This window comes from Oryza brachyantha, chromosome 2, assembly GCF_000231095.2.
Source record: "Oryza brachyantha chromosome 2, ObraRS2, whole genome shotgun sequence".
In the NCBI taxonomy this organism is placed as follows: Eukaryota; Viridiplantae; Streptophyta; class Magnoliopsida; order Poales; family Poaceae; genus Oryza; species Oryza brachyantha.
The window spans coordinates 25197829-25217795 of NC_023164.2; the positions used below are offsets into that span (position 1 = coordinate 25197829).

The window sequence follows — 19967 nt, forward strand, 5'->3', positions numbered from 1 at the left end:
AAAAAAACTTCTTCTTAACAACCGTTGCATTGGATTTGTGAATATGAAAAAAAAGGAAATGATCAAATAAGAATAATGATATTGGATATAATAAGAGCAAATTTAATATTAAAATCAATTACTAGTATATATTTATATTATAGTTAACATGTAGTATATAATAAATTAGCTATAAGTTTAGATGGCATAAGCAATCAAATCTGAAGAAAAAATAAAATTGTTATACTTAAGACTCAACCATTACGACTCAATCATCAAACGACTCCTTGCCTAACCAACGCTGAGTCATTCGTATAACAGCGCTGAAAAAAAAAAAAAACTGTACCCGCTTGGCCGCGAAGTAACCGGTTTTGCAGGCTGCAATGCAAACACGCACTAGTAGTTGGGTCTCCTTGGCTTGCCCGGCCCACCACCGCACGCAACGCATCGAAGTCGAGAGCACTTGACTTCGCGGGGCGGCACCGGCAACCGCTTCCCGGAAAAGGCATAAACAAAAGAGAAAAAAGAAAAGAAAAAAGAAATAGAAAAAAAGAGAAGAGCCGCCTCCCTCGGCTCCCACCGAAATCCCTCCTCCCCGTTCTCCGGCCGCGGGGCTCGACGCGGACTCGGCGGCCGCCTCCGCCGCCTCTCCTCAACCAGCGATTCCACCCGGAGGAACGAGCCGCCCCACTCCTCCTCCTCCTCCCTCGCCCAAAACCCTAGCAGGGACCGCCACCGCGAGTTCGAGGCCCAATCCCCGATCGAGTCCGCCCAAGTCGCATTGCTTTTCCGGGCAATCTCTTCCTCCGCGTTTGGTTTTGACGAGCGTTAACGTCTTCCTCGTCTAGGGATTATTTTTTTTCCTTCTCTGCGTGAGTGATTTGGCGGTGATTTTCGAGGTAATTCGTTGCTTCCGCGCGTTTGCTGCTCTGGTTTGATGTATTACGCGTTTTTGGAGTATGTTACTGGCTGCTGTATGTTGGGGTTGGGATAATTAGGGTTTATTTTTCTGTTTGTAACTGCTAGTAATTATCTTATTATCTCGGTGACAAATTAATGGCCTCACTGGATTTAAGGCTCGAATTCTATCTACCAGGTTTGACTTTGCACTGCCCAATATTGCATCTCCAGTGGAAGAATCAGAGTGAATTAAATTAACGCTGTCTGGCTGCGTAATTAATATCTTGGGTGGTGGTGCTCCACTGAGTGGAGGCTATGGCGACGGCAACAATGGCAACGGCAGCTGGTGCGGCCGCACTTCTATACTACACGCTGAACCGCCGGCTTCAGGTGGAGAAGCTGAATCAGGAAGGTGATTGTGGCAATGGCAGGGATGCCGCAGCGAGGGGGGCCGTCAGTACTACCAGCAGGAGCCGGGTGTCGAGGAGGGATGTTCGTGCTCCCGCCACATGGCTGGAGACGATCTCCACTCTGTCGGAGACACTGCGGTTCACTTACTCGGAGACCCTTGGGAAGTGGCCCATCGGTGACCTCGCTTTCGGGATTAGCTTCCTCCTCAAGAGGCAGGTTGGTAACCAATCCTTTGTTACTAATAAATGTGCATTTGCACTTTGTACTTCTTCAAAGTTAGTTTAGATTTGTACTGATTAGTTGATTACGGTATTATATTAACTTCAGTAGCATAATGCGAGCTCTTTAATCTTGTTAAACTAGAAGTTAGATAATTGTCAAAAAACTTCATCTTAATTTATAAATTGATTCGATCATATGAACAGTTTGCAGATTCATTTATGTTATATTATTCAATATATGTATCATTGTCTTAATTACCTGATGTAAATAAGGGGAGAAACTGCTCCATAGAATCCTGACAAATCATACCCTTCTCCTAAGCAACAATTTCTAATTAAGTAGGGATTGGAACAAGCCATTTCTGTACCTGTCGTTTCCCTCCATTAAGTTTACCCCCATTGCTTTTGTAGATTACCATCCACAATGTTACCCATCGCATACAACTCAAAGCACCTTTTCTTTTCCAGATTAAGCGAAATTTTAGGGCACACTTACGCTGCTAGTAACTTCAGAAGAGTTTCTGATGTACGAGTTGTGACATTTGTTCCAGGGGAATGTACCTGTAGCAAGCATATATGCTGGAGAAGATAGTGTGGAGCTCAAAGGAGCTGCAGTAATTGCTGACTTAAAGCATCTTTTGAATTTGTTGACACTGTGTTGGCATTTCTCCAAGAAGCCATTCCCATTGTTTTTGGAGGCGACTGGCTATTCTTCGGAGGATGTTCTGATGCAAGAACCTAAAGCAGGAGTGAGTGAATTTTACCTATCTTTTTTTACGGGTATATGTTCTCTTGCTCATTTTGTATTCCTGTAATTTATCACAAGGAAAAATGTGCCTACTTTGCATTGATTTGGGATTTTTCTTGGGATCCTTGCAGATTTTGAAGCCAGCCTTCACCATTATACTTGATAGAGACAAGAAATGTATACTTCTATTAATTAGGGGAACCCACAGCATCAGGGACACCCTAACAGCGGCCACTGGTGCTGTGGTTCCATTCCACCATACTATTGTACAGGAAGGTGGTGTTAGCGATTTAGTTTTAGGGTATGCACACTTTGGGATGGTTGCAGCAGCTAGATGGATTGCAAAGCTTGCAGCTCCTTGTCTTGCACACGCGTTACATATTCATCCAGATTATAAAATAAAGGTACAACGCTTTGCACCGATTTTATTTACATCTCTTCTCCCCACTTCTCTGTAATAGTGTTGAAAATTATATTGGTACAACCATTTAGAGACAAATGCACTTATTCTTTGTTGTATTCATGGCAAATCTATATAGGTTGTTGGACATTCACTTGGTGGTGGTACAGCAGCTCTGTTGACATACGTCCTACGAGAGCAGCAGGAGTTTGCCTCTACTACTTGTGTGGCATTTGCTCCAGGTATGCATGCAATGGTGCTTCTGAAGGTTATCTTACTGCAAATTGAAAATACTGTTTTTGTCTTTTTTTCCTTGTTCCACTGATTGTCTCTGTTAACCATGACCTGCATCTGATGTAGTAGATATTATAGGATATTGGACTAGTTGTTTTCTTTGAAGAATTAGTTCCATTCTTTGTATTTTGGCCAGGAGCAAATGTGCATGTTAATATTTTGAAGCAGGAAAATAACCCATGCATTTTTTGCTTTTGTGTACCATGGTTCTAACTTAAGATTGGAACTGCCAATATTTGGAGCTATCCTAATTCCTAAACATAGTGCTGCCTGACTAGAATCTTTAGATAAACTTCAAACTTACCTTTCATTCTCCTAATAGTTAGGCCTGTCAAATCTAATAGATGACTTATGCACTTTTGGGTCTTAAGAACATTAATTTTTTTCCCTGCAAACCACCCTAAGGCCCTAACAAAATGTTGATTGACTACCATCTCTTCAATATATAGTTGCAACATTGGGATTTAGCATGTTCTATTTCTGATATATTGGTGTGCTCTATTTTGCAGCTGCTTGTATGACATGGGATCTGGCAGAATCAGGAGTGCATTTTATCACTACAGTCATCAATGGAGCTGATTTGGTTCCAACTTTCTCAGCTGCTTCAGTAGACGATCTTCGTTCAGAGGTTTTTATTCGCATTCTATTGATCTATTCTCGTCAGTGGAACATAGTATAGTTAAGACTCATCAGCTCATTTTTATGATTTGTTATTAGGATTGTCATAATTGATATGAGTTCTTTATTCTTGTTGAAGAACATCTAGTGATAGGGTGATAATAGTCATAATTAGGTTGCATATGTTTTATTTTTGCATGCTTCTACAGGATGTATGTAGATTGTCATAGCTCACAATAATGCCATTTGTTGTAATAAATTAAATTTTTCTGTCTTAAATATATAAAATAAAAAAATCAATGCATGCAGGTGACTGCATCTGCCTGGTTAAATGATCTGCGCCACCAAATAGAGCAAACCAGAATTCTGAGCACTTTCTACCGATCTGCATCAGCGTTGGGATCAAAACTGCCTTCTATAGCAAATGCCAAAGCAAGAGTAGCTGGTGCTGGTGCCATCCTAAGACCTGTATCTACTGGGACACAGGTTGCCTCCATAGCGTTGTCCCTTGCAAAGTTCAAATGCATATATGTTATCCTTGACTAACGAGATGTTGGCAATGTTTATCCCTATGTTCAGGTTGTAATGAGGAGAGCTCGTAGTGTAGCACAGGCAGCTTGGACAAGACCGGCACTTCAGCTATCCTCATGGACATGTATCGGGCCAAGGAGGCGGACTAATACTGTATCCTCTTCAACAATCACATCAGAAGAAATAAGAACTTCTACAAATGATGCCTCTGAGTCCACTTCTCTGTTGACTGAGAACACGCTGGAAACCACACAGATAGTTCAAACTGAAACCATGCAATTTGCTGCATCAGAAGAGGTTCAGAGTTCAACTGAGGTGTCAGATGCTGTTGGAATGATGGATGAGAAGGTAGATAGTGACGGCGAGGACATCATTGATCACCATGTGGATGAGGACAGGATGACTGATGTAGAGCTGTGGCAACAACTTGAAAATGAGTTGTATCGAAGGGGAGAAGATGACGAGATAGTAGAGGAGGATTTGACTGAAAGTGCTATTACTGAAGAGGTGGGTGGTACAGCTGAAGATGTGCTCAGTGAGACCAATGACAAGGAGGTACATAGATTTTATCCTCCAGGAAAAATCATGCATATATTAACTTCAAACAGAGTGGAAACAGTCAATGCCGAAGAGTCGAACGTGCCTCAGGAAGATGATACGGCTGCGGATTTGGATACCAGAATAGGGATCTTCTTGACGCCAAGATCATTATATGGCAAGCTAAGGCTTTCGAAAATGATGATTAACGATCATTACATGCCTATATATAGAAGAAATGTTGAGCAGTTGATCGCTGAGCTTGAGAAGGATTCGTCTTTCCAAGTCAGTGACTGCCCTGATAGTGAACTTCCCTAGTTCGAAACATACTCACATGTAGTTCCAGCTGTTGTAAACGCTGATGCAATAGAATGATAGTTTCGTTAAACATTTTCTGAATAACACCACAGTGATCAACACAACTCTCCCAGGCCCCTCATTACGCAGTATTCGGTATTCATAAGTATGCTACAGTGATCAACACAACTCTCTCAGGCCCCTCATGACAGCGTTGAACGAATCCAACTCTGACAAACTGAGGTTAAGATCTTTCGGCAAAGGATCGGTTCTTGCCGTTAATAGTTACAAGACTGAGGTTAAGTAGTTTGACTGGTGAAGATGCATTCGTAGTGATTGTGTGATACACTGAAGGTTTATCATACGCCTTGACAGCAGCTGTTGGCCTATTGGCCTTACGTAATTCAGAGGTTACGTAATTTAGAGGGTTAAATCGTACGCATAGTAATTTCTATTGATCTTGACCTCATCTGCCACTATTTATGGTATCTTATTGGACCCGCTCTAAGCAAGGAGATAGAAAATTAGCCCAGGTAGTAGTAGCATGCCCCTAGAATCGAAAACATATCATTTAACTTATTATGCTCTTAAATTTGAGTGACTAATACGTTAATTTCATACTTTATAGACCCTCTTATCAGTGGCTCCTCGGAACCAGTGGTCGAAGTCGAGGGAGGAGTGGGAGTCCTCTTCCACCTCCAGGTCCCGAGCTGCCTGTGGCTGGACGACAGCAACGGGACGGGCAAGAAGCGCCGCGCCATGAACCACGGCCTCCTCTGGCTCCACTCCCTTGCGACTGTTTGGGCGTCTGCCATGGAAGTAGTCCCTGAGGAGCCGACGAACCTTGGGGATCCTCGCGCTGCCGCCGACGACGACAATCTCGTCGACCATCTCCACCCGCCCCTTCACCACCTCCTCCACCAGCCCCAGAGCTCTGTGGAAGAGGTGGTGGTTGAGCTCCTCGAAGTCGGCCCGCGTGAGCGGCGCGGAGAAGACCACGCCGTCGTCGAGGAGCGAGTCGATCTGCACCAGGGTCTCCTGTTGCTCGCTCAACGCCCTCTTGGCCTGCTCGCACGCCACCTTGAGCCTCGCCATGGCCGCCTTGTCCTGCCGCACGTCTCTGCCGTGCTGCTTCTTGATGAGCTCGGCCAAGTGGTCCACGATCGTCGCCGTGAAGTCATCACCTGCGATGAAAAGAACTTTCGAGCGTCATCGAGAGACTAGGAGAAAACAATCAAGAAGCATCGATCGATCGATCCATTGGCTTGCCTCCGAGGAAATGATCAACTATCGTGTCGATGAGACGAGCCGTGCCGTCGACGAACTTGAAGATGGTTGCGTGGGAGGTGCGGCCGCCGAGATGGAAGACGAGGATGGCCTTGCGGTCCCCCTGCGTGGTGTGGTGGCCATACGCCGCGGCTGCCGCGATGTGCTGGTCGACGACCTTGACGGCACGGAAACCGGCGTGCCCCCTCGCCGCCAAGCTGAGGCTCTCCTTGCCATCGTCGGTGTAGCTGAGGCGACTTGGTGCGGTGACGACAGCATTGTTGATCTCGCTGCCCAGGTGCGCCTCCGCCATCTTCTTGAGGTGGGAGATGAGGATGCCGGCGATATGGGCGAGGGAGAATTCCTTCCAGCAGGATCGCCATGGGTGTCCTCCAGTTGGAGGGAAGGGGAGGCCCATCCAAGCATCTTGGTGAACTTGTACGGCACAAGCCCCATCTCTCTCTTCACCACGTCGTCCTCCACCCTGAAATCAGCATTGCAGACGAACCCAGATCGATCAGAAACGAACGAACCAAAACCAAGAAATAGCATTGCAAACGGCGGCGTGCCTTTGGTCTAGGAGGCGCATGAAGGCGGAGATGGCTGCCCTGGGGCTGGAGGCGGCGTGGTTCATGGCGGCCTCGCCGGATAGGATGGTGCCGTCCCCTGCGATGGCGACCCAGGAGAGGATGCAGAACTGGTAGTAGTTCGGCCTTGCCCCCGGCCCCGGCCCCGGCCCAGCATGGCCGTAGCCGGCGATGCAGGAGTTGGTGTTGCCGAGGTGGATGGCCGCGGCGGCGCCCAGCACGAAGGGGGGCATGGTCGTATCCGAGTCGTAGCACCGCAAGCAACCCTCCGGCGGCCACCCAGTTTTGACCCCGAACGCCGGCGCGGCTCTCGAGATCGGGAACGCCGCCCCCGCCGCTGCGAATTGAAAGAGACAGAAATTAACATTAGTACACAGCAGTACTGACTGGCTAACGAAGCTATGGATCTGTCTATCACGAAACGTTTGAAAATTTTAATTTCCCTAATCAAATCTGATCATTTTTAATAAATGATAATTTAAAGATACGTATGCAAATCAAAAATTTCATATATGTTCTTTCCTTAATCTCCGTATATATTGGTATTTGATAAAAAAATAAAAAAACAAACGTTTCAGCAAAAGTGGAAAAAGTGGAAAGTATCTCACCCATAAACAGGAGCAGTAGAGTCGCTAAGAGAAGACGACGCCACCCCATGCTCCACTCCTCTCTCGATCAATGACGATGTGTTCGTGTGTTCCTGTACCTGTTCGCTCGCGATCGGCTCTCTCCCTTTTTTCTCGACGGAATTAGCAATACGACATTACGACTCCGGTCTGGGTTTTTCGATCCTCATATGATGCCTATACATATATAAAGATACGACTCCTGGGTTTTTCGATCATTATACGATGCCTATACATATATACAGATATAGCAGTTTTTTTACTATTACTTAAAAAATATCTCGAACTTTCAAATTTTATAATACTAAAATTAGACTATATGTACACACATATACACACACTAAAGTTTACATAAAATTTATAATATCTTTTTAGTATCTTATTGAGGATGATAAAACTATTCATATAAAAAAAATAGAAATGGAAACACTGATGTGCCTGCGATGATGACGAGAAGACGTGGAGTGGACCTTAGCTACGTGTCACCGGGCAACTTAGGGCCGTCGGATCCATTTCACGCACCGCCACACCTGTCATCAAACCATCTCGAGGCGTTGGATTTAGGCACAACGGATGCATGCGATCCAATATATTTTTGCGAGGCTTCTTTACTTTCGCTACCCCACGAATAATTAATCCATCTATACAACTAATATGTAGTGTATATATAGTCCTTCGAGCCATAATAACTTGGTAACAAAAAGTTCGGTGACTAGGGTGATCGTTCGCTTCGAAAAAGACAAAGGACATATTTACAAACGAAAAATAATTTATAAATAAAAATTTTTATATCTGTATTACCAGTGATTTAAAAATCATTGCTGAAAAATAAATTTCAACGAAAATTTTAAAATCATCTTTAAATTTAAGGTTAAAATCGTAAATTTTGGCTTATGAGTATAACCCTAAGCCAAAATATATGAACGATTCTATTTTATGCAAGTACATACAAACAGAATTTTTCTCCTTCAATTGCATTATGTGTTCCAACTCCACACCATAGTTGCTACTCGAGGCCATGTTTGGCATACATAGCTCCAAATACATAGATACTTCTTTAAATGTATATATGATGCCTAGAAAGAAACCATGCATGCTACTGCTGCTACCTCACGTGTACAACTGACTCGGTTAAAAATATAAATATTTATAGGTTATTTAGTATATATTAAAATTATCTAAAAATCTTATAGCATGAACGGGTACAAAAAAATGGAAAAAAATGGTAGCATTGGTTATAATGGTTTTAAGTATATATACAACATGCCAGGCTAAATTCGATCTACAAGACTACAACTACCGAAACAAAAATTAATAAAACAAAATAGCAAACACTATCTGTGCTACACACACAAAAAAAATGATATTTTCTTTTTTTACATATAAATTGAATTTAGCTTTATTTTATGTAGTAGTTTATAGCATCATAATCCATTTTGTTAAATTATACAAAAGACTTATATAACTACTAAGGTTGTGTTCTTTTAGCTTGATTATTCCTCTTCTTTTACACACATGTTTTCAGAGCTGCTAAACGTCACACTTTTTCTAAAAAAAAAAATCTATATAGGATTCATCATCTCACAATTGTACAGTAGATTTTCAATTATATATAGTTAATTTTATCATTTATATTATTAAATAACTATTTAAAAAAAATCAAAGAACACAGCCTAAGCCGCATGCATTTAATATGTGATATTGCACGTTGGTTAAAGAAAGCCTTTCTGTTTACTGGACATCATAAGTGGTTAATTTGTTGTCAGCCTAAAATATATGCATCAGTAAATACGTTGATCAGTGCAGCTTTATTATCGTTCAGGCCTCAAGTGAATGACGTACGATGGCCTTCTCAAACGTCTGAGACTTACCTGCCTAGCTACACCCATCTCTGGAGTTTTTTAATACAACAGCTCAAATGAAACTAAACAGCGTTGTTGACTTGTTCGACTGGCTACTACTACCTCTGTTTTATATTATAAAACATTTTAGTCTTATCTAAATTCATTAATTAATAAGTATATATAATTTATATATATATTTATTAGCATTCGTACGAATCTAACCTACTAGAAAGCCTTACATGATAGATAAAACAAAGGGATTACTCGTCACTTGTGTGCCATTTGCTCCAGTTATGCGTGCATTCTAAAGGTTATCTTGCTGCAAACTGAAAATACTGTTTCGTCATTTTTTTCCTCGTTCCACTAGTTGTCTCGGTTAACCGTGACCTGTATCTGACGTAGTACATATTATAGGATATTGAACTAGATATTTTCTCGGGAGAATAAGTTTCATTCTTTATATTTGAGCCAGGAGAAAATGTGCATCTTATTATTTTGAGACAGGAGAATAACCCATGTATTTTCACTTTCGACTACTATGGCTCCAACTCAAGATTGGAGCTATCCTAATTCCTAAACATAACTTACATAATGCTCTCTGACTAGAATCTTAGACAAACTTCAAACTTGACTATTGATCTCCTAATAGTTAGGGCTGTTAAATCTAAGAGATACCACAAACGTTGCCCCTTTTTCTTGCAATCTTCAGGAAAGGGCGCAAAGAAATGTGTACCTTCTGATACAAAATTTTGAATAGAACGCAAAAATATTAAGACATCAGCAATGGAAAGAAATCACATTTCAGCTGAAAAATTCATCCGGTCGGATGTTGTGTGTAATATGTACAATAGGGATGTCACCGCTCATGATTTCATCCTCTTGGATGGTCCTGTCGTCCCTTGCTTCTCAGTGCTAGTCTTTCTACGAAAGGCGGAAGGGTGGCTCTCTACTTTGGAAGAACTCGTTGCACGATCCCTTCCTTTTTGGTTCATGAATTCTCTGAACGATGGTATTTTGGGAAGCTCTATATTTTCAGATGAAATCGCCGTCTTTGCAAACTCGCCAGAATGCTCTGTCGTTACAAACTCATCCGTGTTGTTCATCAGGGGTGTGTGTCGTGTGTCCTTAGTCTCGTTGCTACTAGCTTCTCCCGCGATTTTACAGACTGCATCAGGAGATGCTGGAGGAGACTCTAGGACGATGGAAGGGGAGCCTGCTGCAGCACCATGATCTGTGATTTCACCAGTAAGGGCATGGAGGCGATCCCGTATCTGGTCGAAGCTCGAAGATGACAGCCACCGAACTGTGGCAGCTATCTGCGAATTGTAGAACGTCTTGCCCACTTTCTCATACTTCTTGAAGCACTCTACTTCAAGGTGTGCCGCAGAAGGCTCCTCATCAAACCTGAAAGCACCCATTCAAAGAAACCATCATTAATCATATACACTTCGTAGTGCAAAAGAAGCATCACACATCTGAAAGAAAGAAACAATAGGTAGATCCTGTTATCTCTAATGTAATTTCGTGCGTAATGGGTTGAAGCTAATATTCACACATTTTTGGTCCATAGTTAATATTCTCCCTGTTTCATATTATAAACTACTTTGGGTTTGTCATAAGTCAAACACCTTTAAATATGACTTAGTTTATAGAAAAATAACAATATTTTCAATAAAAAATTAAAATATTATAAAAATATATTCAATGTTGGATTTAATCAAACTAATTTGGTGTTGTGGATTTTAGTACATTCACAAACTTGGTCAAACTTAAATAGATTAAACTAGTACATTTTTCCATAAACTTAGTCATAACTTAAATAGATTCGACTTAGTACAAACTAAAGTGACTAATAACAATATTAAATTAAACTAACAAAATAAAGTCTCATAGTATCTCAACCCTACAACATGATACTGCTGTCTGATACTACTCGGACAAAATCGATATTGCTTAGGATCACGATCCTAACAACCTTGGACCCAACATTAACACATCTATGAATTTTGGGCTAAAAGTTAAATACTCAACAAATTTTGGGTCAACAGTTAATTTGCATATGTTTTGGGTCATTGGCTAATATTCATGTCTTTTTGGGCACAAGGTTCATACTAATAAAATTTTTTTGGCTTAAAGAAATTATTAGCTCGCCTGTTTTTAGAACGAAGGCTAACATTCATGTGTTTTTTTGGACCAAGGGTTATTACTCATGCATTTTCGTGCCCAAGGTTAATATCAATCAATTTTTCAACCAAACGCCAATACTTGTTTATTTTGGGGGCGAAAGCAAATAATCAAGTGTTTTTGTCTCAAGGTTAATACTCATGCTTTAGAGGGGCAAAAGGCTAATACATATGCAATTAGCCCAAGACTAATACCAATACATCATTTGTCCAAACAACAATACTTTGTGTTCTTCCGGCCAAATGTTAATACTAATAAAATTTCTGCTGAAAGTTAACCTTGGATAGAAACACGACTATTTGCCTTCTATGGAAAAACAAATGAACTTTAGCTTTCAACACAAAATTTCCTTAATATTAACCTTCAGCCAAAGACTTCATGAGTACTAACTTTAGTTCTAAAAACACAATAATGTTAGACTTTGGCCTAAAATTCCATGAGTGCTAACCTTGGGACAAAATTCGTATCAGTATTGGCTTCGGCCCATTTATGCAAGAATTAGCTTTTCGCCCCAATACATGATCATTAGCCTTCAGCTAAATTTTCATGAGAATTTCTTTTTTTAGAGAAAAGGCCCCTATCCCTGCTTTTTACTAAAGCAAAGGATAAGCAAAACAAAGGCTATGCTGGGGACACCAGCTTACAAACACAGCACAGAAGTTTAGAACAGCACCAACTACAACTCGAACAGCAAAAGAGCAAAGCAAAGCAACAACCCTCAACCACCATTTTTCTACACCAGAAACACCCCCTATAACCTGCCAACAAAACTAAAGACAAACATCAACCTATCAATGATCTTGGACTTAACTTCTTGATGCCATCCAACAGCTTAGTCTTCATCGCTTCCAGTGATGTCATAACTATTAAACTTTGGCCCAAATTTTAATGGGTAATATACCCTTGAACCCCCCAAAAAATTGAATGTTAGCCTTGAGCCAAAAAAAAAAAAAAGCGAGCATTAGACTTTGGCCCAAAATTTCATGATATTAACCTTAGGCACAAAAACACGAGTATTATCCTTCAGGCCAAAAACACATGAATGTTATTCTCGTACAAAAATTTGGACAAAAGCTAATGGTCATGTGTTTGGGGGCCAAAGGTTAAGACAAATCTAAATGGGCGAAAGGCCATTGCTAATACTAATGTGTTATTTGGCCAAAGACCTTTTGGGCCCAAGGTTAGCAATGATGGAATTTTGAGCCAAAGGAAACTCATGTTTTTGGGCTAAAGGCTAACATTTATGAATTAGCTATTATGAACTTGAACAATGGATTTATTTAAATATTTTAATAAACTTCTACACAGTGAATTTGTTCTTTTAAAAAAAATTGCATGATGCTCGGGATGCATGTCTGTGATAATCTAGTAGCTAATGGGTAGAAAGGAGAAGTGACTAATATTCATGTGTTTTGGGACCCAACCCAAGGTTAATACTTATGAAATTTTGAACTGAAGAACTTGTAACCAAGCTTGAAGAAAATTGACCGTAGCATATTTTATAGAATCTAAATGACTCATCGCAGAGCAAACTCACAGAAAATGGCATATATGTAGAATATGTATGGATAAAGCAAACTCACGGTAGATTCCCAAGTCGCAGTTTTGCTTGTCCAAGGCCATTCAACAACCGTTTCCAGCTTGCATCTCGTAGTGTCTGAGATATGCTCTTCTTGTCAACAAGCTTCCCACCCTATTTATCACTAGTTGAAGTTTATGACTAGCTTAAGTAGGGAGATACTTTCTCGCAAAATGACTTATCGAATTTATAAGCACTTATTAACTCATCCTTGTTGTGAAAGAAACAAAAAGGTAACATTTGTATCACCTGCTGCTTGGTTTGACCTTTAGCTTGATAATAAGCATTTTCAGCACGCTCCAAGGCTTTAAATTTTGCATCTAGCCCTGCTTTTGAGGGAAGCTTTGAAATGGCAGCATTGCTTGCCACCTCCTTCCCATCTGCCATCACCCCAAAAATGTTAGTACACAGCCATCAATTTTTTCATATACATACAAAGAGGGGAAAAGTGAGCTGTACCATCAGAATCTGATATATCTTCAACCGATATGTTTTCATCATCTTCACGATTCCAAAATTCTGTGTCCATGTGTGATGGATTAACCAATGAGCTATCAAGCAAATGAATTATTAGTACAGAAAAAATCAGCGATAAATAAATCCACTTAGTCTGTCTTGAGTCTACAAATGCCATGTGACATTGCCTGATGAGAAAAGGTAGATTTTGTTGCCCCAAAATAAAAGAAATGTTTATGCAATGTGCATTCTCTCTAAAAGGAAAATAGCAAGAGTACATGAAGGAAAATTCAAGTTCACAGTTATCATACCTTTTGAAGACTGGAGATATCTTGTTATAGCGACAGGTGGCCACACGACGAAGTTCTTCCAAACGTGAGGACACTAGATTTGGGTGCTTGCAAGCATCACATGAGAGTTGACACAGAGTTGGTTGTACCTACTCATTTTAAACATTGACATGCAACGGTGGAAGTAGAAAACTAGAAAATACTGACATGCAATGGTGCAATCAGAATTAATGACACACCTTCTCCCCAAAGCTCTCAATGATCCTTTTTCTTCGACAGGTAGAACTTTCGCAGTAGTCAATTATCTGCATCAAGATATGCAAGTTAACTAGAATGAAATCTACTGCATGATGTAGTAGACCGAACCAACATTAGTGGAAAGATCGCACGAACCTGACTGAAGTCCGCTAAGCCTTTCTCTGAAAGCTCAGCTGAAGAAGATGATAACTGAGACTTTTTGTTATTGGTGTTTCTCAGAATAAATTCCTGTAAGACCACAGAAGCCTCAGTTTTCATGTTCAATGACAAAATGTACCATCTGACACCTAATTACCATTTTCTTTCGGTCATCTAATCCGTAATACAGAACACTTCTGGAAGGCTGTTGGTCACGACCAGCTCGTCCTGACTCCTGATAGAAGGCTTCCATGGACTTGGGCAGGTTATAGTGACACACAATACGCACATCCTGTCTATCAATACCCTGAAAAAATGAATCACCAATGTATTAGCAAAGCATTTCTTCAGAAAGACTAACAAACAAAACCAATGAGTATAATATACCATTCTTTGGAAGGAGCATCAACATATCAATGCAGACCAAGTCCCGTATTGAAAGAGGCAATGTACAGGAAAACAGAGTGAGAGCCTTGTTTAAAAACAAGTACAAGCAGTGGTACAAGCAAAAATCAATTATAAAGGTAATAAAATAACTGTCCTAGAGTAGTTACATGTGTACTGGAACTTATAGAATGGAATCAGCATGTCAAATGACAGAATTAATGTTTTCAGATTGTAAAGTTGAGGCTAGTTGTAAGGGGACCGATCAGACAATTAGTTGTGATTAGTCATCGATCAGGTTCAATTAGTTGGGGCTAGTCGGTGTCTAGTCGTCCTTCTACCAAGGGCATGTGTGTATATATTTATAGTTGTATACTACTAAGTACTATACTGTATAAGTGTATAATATTATAGAATGTTTACTTAAGTATAACTATACATTATATTACTACTATAGTAGACAAATGCATTGCAATAAATATGTGTAAATAAAGCAAGTTTCAAGCATTTTTTTGGTGGCTACTTTGAGGCCTCTTTCAAACTAGTCGTCCACCTCCTAATCACATGACTAACCATGATTTATCGATAACTAATCAGACGACTAGTTTCCTGATCGAGCTGATCGTCTCGATGTGCGTGATCAAGCCACAGGTTCCGATTAGGCTGACTTACCATGATTAATCGTGGCTAATCAGACGACTTAATAACACTGGACAGAATTACAGAAGATATGGAGAGAAGTTATACCCAAATGCTACAGTGGCAACGACGACTTGAGTTCTCGAGGAAAGCCAATCATCAAGAACAGAACTTCGCGCCTTGCTATTTAGGCCAGCATGATAAGCTGAGAAAGGAGCACATAGGACCGTAACAAAAATTCTCAAGTCAACAATTGTGTAGGGTCTTAGAGTTACAAACTGTGACCTTAAATTAACGTACCAGAAGAAGAGATACCCTGCTGCGACAAATGCATAGAAAGATCATCACAAGCCGCACGTTCAAGACAATATACAATTGAGCACACATTTCCACTGGACTTCAGCAAATTTGATATATCAGAATAAACGTCATCAAGGAGATCCTTGTAACGAACTGCAAAAAAGTTTATAATATGTAACAAATAAAGAACTGAACATAGGGGCCGAAAAGGGTATATAGGCATAGCAGTAAACAAACAGCAGGAACCATATGTTGGGAGATATATGAACTGAATACTACTGAATAACCATGGCAGAAGCTTGAAAACTAAAGAGCATTCAATATACCAAGAATACAAATGCCCCAGTCTAAAGAAAAATATCAGTGCACTCAACCCTTACCTTCATAGAATATATTAGGTCGATTAAATGATGCCCTAAGAATTACTGGGTTTCTCAAGCACAGTGATGATATAACATCTTTTTGGACTCTGGTGGAAAAATACAGAGAATGAAGCATGCAAAAAAAAACGCCAGATTAAAATATCAATAGAACTGAGGGTAGCAGGTAGTGCATCAAGGGGATAGTTGACTTACTTTGGAACAGCGGTTGCAGTCAAAGCTAATATAGGGATGTCTGGGAAATGATTCCTAAGCGATGAGAGCTTGCGGTAACTAGGTCTGTATTTCATTAAAACAGTAGAACGATTTACAGATTCTGTAACAAGAAGGAACGTTGCAATCCATTGTAACCAATGAAACATTTCAAAGTGACAACAGAGTAAAGGCAAGTAGTCAACCAAACAATAAAATTAAATGCATACCTGAAATCATGGCCCCAAGTTGAAATGCAATGAGCCTGCAGAGACAAAAGTGGAAAAGTAAGCCATAGAGGCTGTTTATCACACGGATAAAAGAACAACTGAGTATTCGTGTATTACTACAGGAGTAAAGGTGTTAGTTAATTATACCTCATCAATAGCAACAAGACCAAGGAGACCTCTATTGTAGAGCTTTGTTAACTTTGCCTTGAACCCAGGTGTTGCAACCAACTCAGGAGTAACATATAGCAATTTTAGAACGGGGTTACCAGAATCAAGGTCTTCATGTATCTGAGGAAAAAGCATATGTATAGCAAAATTGCAAAGCCATGGCCCCAAAATAATAATGATTGTCATAACAAAATAATAATGCACTTGTGTTAACTCAGCCAGTTATGAATTTATAGAATCGAAATTTCAGTTAAAACTAAAGAGAATAAAATTTTGATTAATAACTGATCATATCTCGGATAAGCCTTAATCTGCACAGTGCGGACACCGTACAGCCATACCTTCTGTTTATTGTAAGATGTTTGTGTTGAAGAGAGAAACTCAGCTGGAATACCTTTGCTTTTCAAGCTGGCTACCTGATTCTCCTGTAATTTCATATGGAAACCACATGATGATCCACGGTGTTTCAGGAACAATAATAAAAAGAGACCAACAGATAACAAAACTCACCATTAGTGCTATAAGAAGCAGATTTTTTTTCAACCATATCAAGAAACAATTAGTATATGCACATTTGTCAAGTACTATTTTTTTCTGGAAGTACTGAAGTTTGGTGGATCAGTTCACCTATCAAGGGTGAGATAACAAGAACAATGCCTGAATTCACTAGAGCAGGAATCTGGTAGCACATTGATTTCCCGCCTCCAGTTGGCATCAAACAAAAGCAATCCCTTCCTACAAATAAATTGCTTGATGCATTAGTACCACCAGTAATCAGCAACATAAGTTTTTTATTTTTTTTATTTTTGACCAGAAACATTCAGGAAACTTAAAAAGAAATAGAGAGAACAAGCACAAAGCCACAAACACAAAGAGAAAAAAGGACCTGAAAGAACAGCTTCTATGGCCTCTAGTTGCTTTCCTCGAAACCCTGAATATCCGAAATGTTGCTTCAAGACATTCTCCAGCTCCTGAGGAGCTTTCTTGCCATGCCCTAAGCCTGAGGCCCTTGAAGCACCTTTTATGGGAAGAGATCTCTTCATTTCTCAGCTGAGCCATTAAAATCATAAGAAGCAGATGAGCTTGTCATAGCCTTCATAGCGTGTCAAAATGATCACACCACAACCAATATGCTAAATATGAAGTTTAGTACTCCCTCTGTCCATATTATAAGACTTTCTCAGTTTATCCAGATTCATTCATGTATCAATGTATATGTTTTATATTTGTGTCTAGATTCATTAATACACATATGACCCTAACGAGGCTAGAAAGTCAGAACGGAGGGAATAATAGTTAACCAACACTACATTTGGTCCGACACAAAAATGATATTTCAAATAAGTAGTTGGTAAACAAAATCAATCATGAAAAAAACGAAACGGGTGATCACACCCGTCTCTCCCGAATCCCAATATGTATCAACTCAGGAGACATGACCCGATATTCCAAATTAACAGACAGAGAAACCACGGAAGCATAAGAGCCCCCTCGGCCCCATTGCCGAACCAACCGAGAAGCGTATGAACCCGCAGCCCGCTAACTTTCCTCGCAGCCAGTCAAATCGGGACCAAGCGCCATACCACTAAAGCGGACGGCATCCAGACTGACCATCGGCGCCGTGCCGTGATTGGGAGGGAGTCCCGTAGGTTCGGGGTATGGCGATGGAGACATCCAGATCGAGACGCACCTGCCGTTGGGCAGGGCACGGTGGAGGATTCCGGCGCCGCGCCGCTCCGGTGCGGTGGTGCGCGTGCTCCCTCCCGCTCGAGAGGCCCTGACGACGGAGGGGGAACCTGAGGCGACGGCAGGAAGGCGAAGTCGGCGAGCCGGGGAGGGAGAGAGACGAGGCTTGCGAGGCACACTTCCTCCTATGGGCCAAGGCCCAGCGGCCACTGTCCCAGCCCGCTCCCACATCTACGCACGCAGCCGCAAGTGGGCCTGAATCTGGGCTTTATAAATGGGCCGAAAAGGGAAATCGATCACATGCGGCCCAAAAAGGGATTGTCAGTTCCGTGCGCTAGGATTTCGGCTTGCATGCAGACGTTTCGCAACACCTATAAAAGATAATGTGACAAATAAGTTAATGAAGAAAAAGAAGAAAACCATATGTACACAACAACCGAGACATGATGAGAGAGGGGTAACACCAAATTTATATATGAATCAGAATTAGTAGTGTTTGTATTGTACGAGTGATGTCTAGTACTAATTTTTTTATAACATAAAGGATATGAAAACAATGGCCAGTGTCTTATGTAAGAATTACTCTAATGTCTTATGTAAGAATTACTCTAGATAATTCCTCGTTCTTGGTACAACAATCATAACAGTCTCCAAAAGACACGCACGCGTTTATGCAGCTGAGTGCTCCCACGTCGAACCAACAATTGTATCAGAATTGATGCAATTAGGTGCTCTGAATTATCAGAATCATCAGGTCAGGTCAGATCTTAATCCAAACTACATGCATCTGATCCCTGCAAAATACTGGTGGCACCGCTGCTACAACCGATGATGGATGATGAGCTAGCTAGCCCACCTTTATTCGCCTAACGAGAGACACCTCTCACCAAACGCGAGCTAACTCCGGCGAGAGAGATCGACCAGAAGGTGACGGAGCAGTGACCGCTACGCCAAAGCCGATCGGCTAGCTCCAGGAAGAATTCGTGACACTGCATGCTCATCTCGCCAGCTACCACACCTAACCATCGCCTCAACATGCTTTGAAAAAGGAGCGATGGGTTGTCTTCTTTTTTAGACGAAGACAAGACAAAATATGAAAAATTATATGATTTTTTATAATTATTGAATGTTGTAGATAATATAATAAAAACTAACCGTCTATTTTAAAAATATAAGATGATAAACTAATTTTTTTTTTACAAAACATGCACAACTTAATAATTCGAAAAACATGCGTTTAAAGCTGAGAAAAAATTGGATAAAGAATACGCCATCGGCCATGAGTAGTGTGTTTTAGTCCTAGCTACCAGCTCCTCGGTCACGTTCGGCTTGGATGGAAGGTAACTTGCCTCACTTGTTCCACGCGTACGTTTCTTAAACTATTAAACAAAACTATTAAACAGTGTATTTTTTATAAAAAAAATCTACAGGAAAGTTGTTTTAAAAATTATATTAATATATTTTATATTTTTTAAATAATTAATAATTAATTAATTAATTACTAATTTTTTCGTACCAAGACATAAGTTAACCTATGCCCATCAGTAGAACGCGGCCCTCGTAACCTAGTTAGCGGCCACTCGAGCAAAAGGGAAAAGAAACCAACAAAAAAAAAGCGGAATTATGTCTCCTTGCATACAAGAGCAAAGATGACCTGTCATCGCAAAGAGGAGAAACAAAAACATGTTTTTATAATGCGTCTTTCACGAAATAAAAAAAGAAAAAAAGGTAAATGTGTCATTTTCTCATGAATTTGTAACGCAGTAAAGTCCGGTGAAGTTTTTGCACGATAAATTTATCTGGATTATGGATGGTTAAATATGC

The 19967-nt window shown here is 40.6% G+C and overlaps 2 protein-coding genes and 1 pseudogene across 3 annotated transcripts; 1 reads left to right on the forward strand and 2 right to left on the reverse strand.

The window, feature by feature from the left end:
• Positions 1–487: 487 nt before the first annotated feature.
• LOC102721055 lies at positions 488–5027 on the forward strand. Its single transcript, XM_040520377.1, has 8 exons — positions 488–878; positions 1076–1506; positions 2063–2260; positions 2391–2663; positions 2799–2901; positions 3463–3581; positions 3881–4057; positions 4151–5027. Exons 2-8 carry the CDS (start codon positions 1195–1197, stop codon positions 4955–4957), a joined length of 1989 nt encoding a protein of 662 aa, XP_040376311.1. The 5' UTR covers positions 488–878; positions 1076–1194; the 3' UTR covers positions 4958–5027.
• A 51-nt stretch (positions 5028–5078) lies between these two features.
• On the reverse strand, positions 5079–9304 carry LOC102721341 (annotated as a pseudogene).
• A 397-nt stretch (positions 9305–9701) lies between these two features.
• LOC102721621 (ATP-dependent DNA helicase Q-like 3) lies at positions 9702–18252 on the reverse strand. Of its 2 annotated transcripts, none has more exons than XM_015833824.1 (20): positions 18148–18252; positions 17344–17507; positions 17085–17192; positions 16968–16975; positions 16799–16882; positions 16437–16577; positions 16290–16324; positions 16063–16146; positions 15868–15956; positions 15488–15640; positions 15296–15392; positions 14552–14555; positions 14322–14471; positions 14162–14254; positions 14008–14073; positions 13790–13917; positions 13482–13573; positions 13272–13402; positions 13027–13136; positions 9702–10663 (listed from the first exon to the last, which is right to left on the reverse strand). In XM_015833824.1, exons 2-20 carry the CDS (start codon positions 17498–17500, stop codon positions 10123–10125), a joined length of 2271 nt encoding a protein of 756 aa, XP_015689310.1. In that variant the 5' UTR covers positions 17501–17507; positions 18148–18252; the 3' UTR covers positions 9702–10122. The 2 variants fall into 2 exon arrangements, with proteins under 2 accessions (XP_015689310.1, XP_006649097.1); XM_006649034.2 differs by having other exon boundaries at positions 18041–18252.
• Between the last annotated feature and the right edge of the window lie 1715 nt (positions 18253–19967).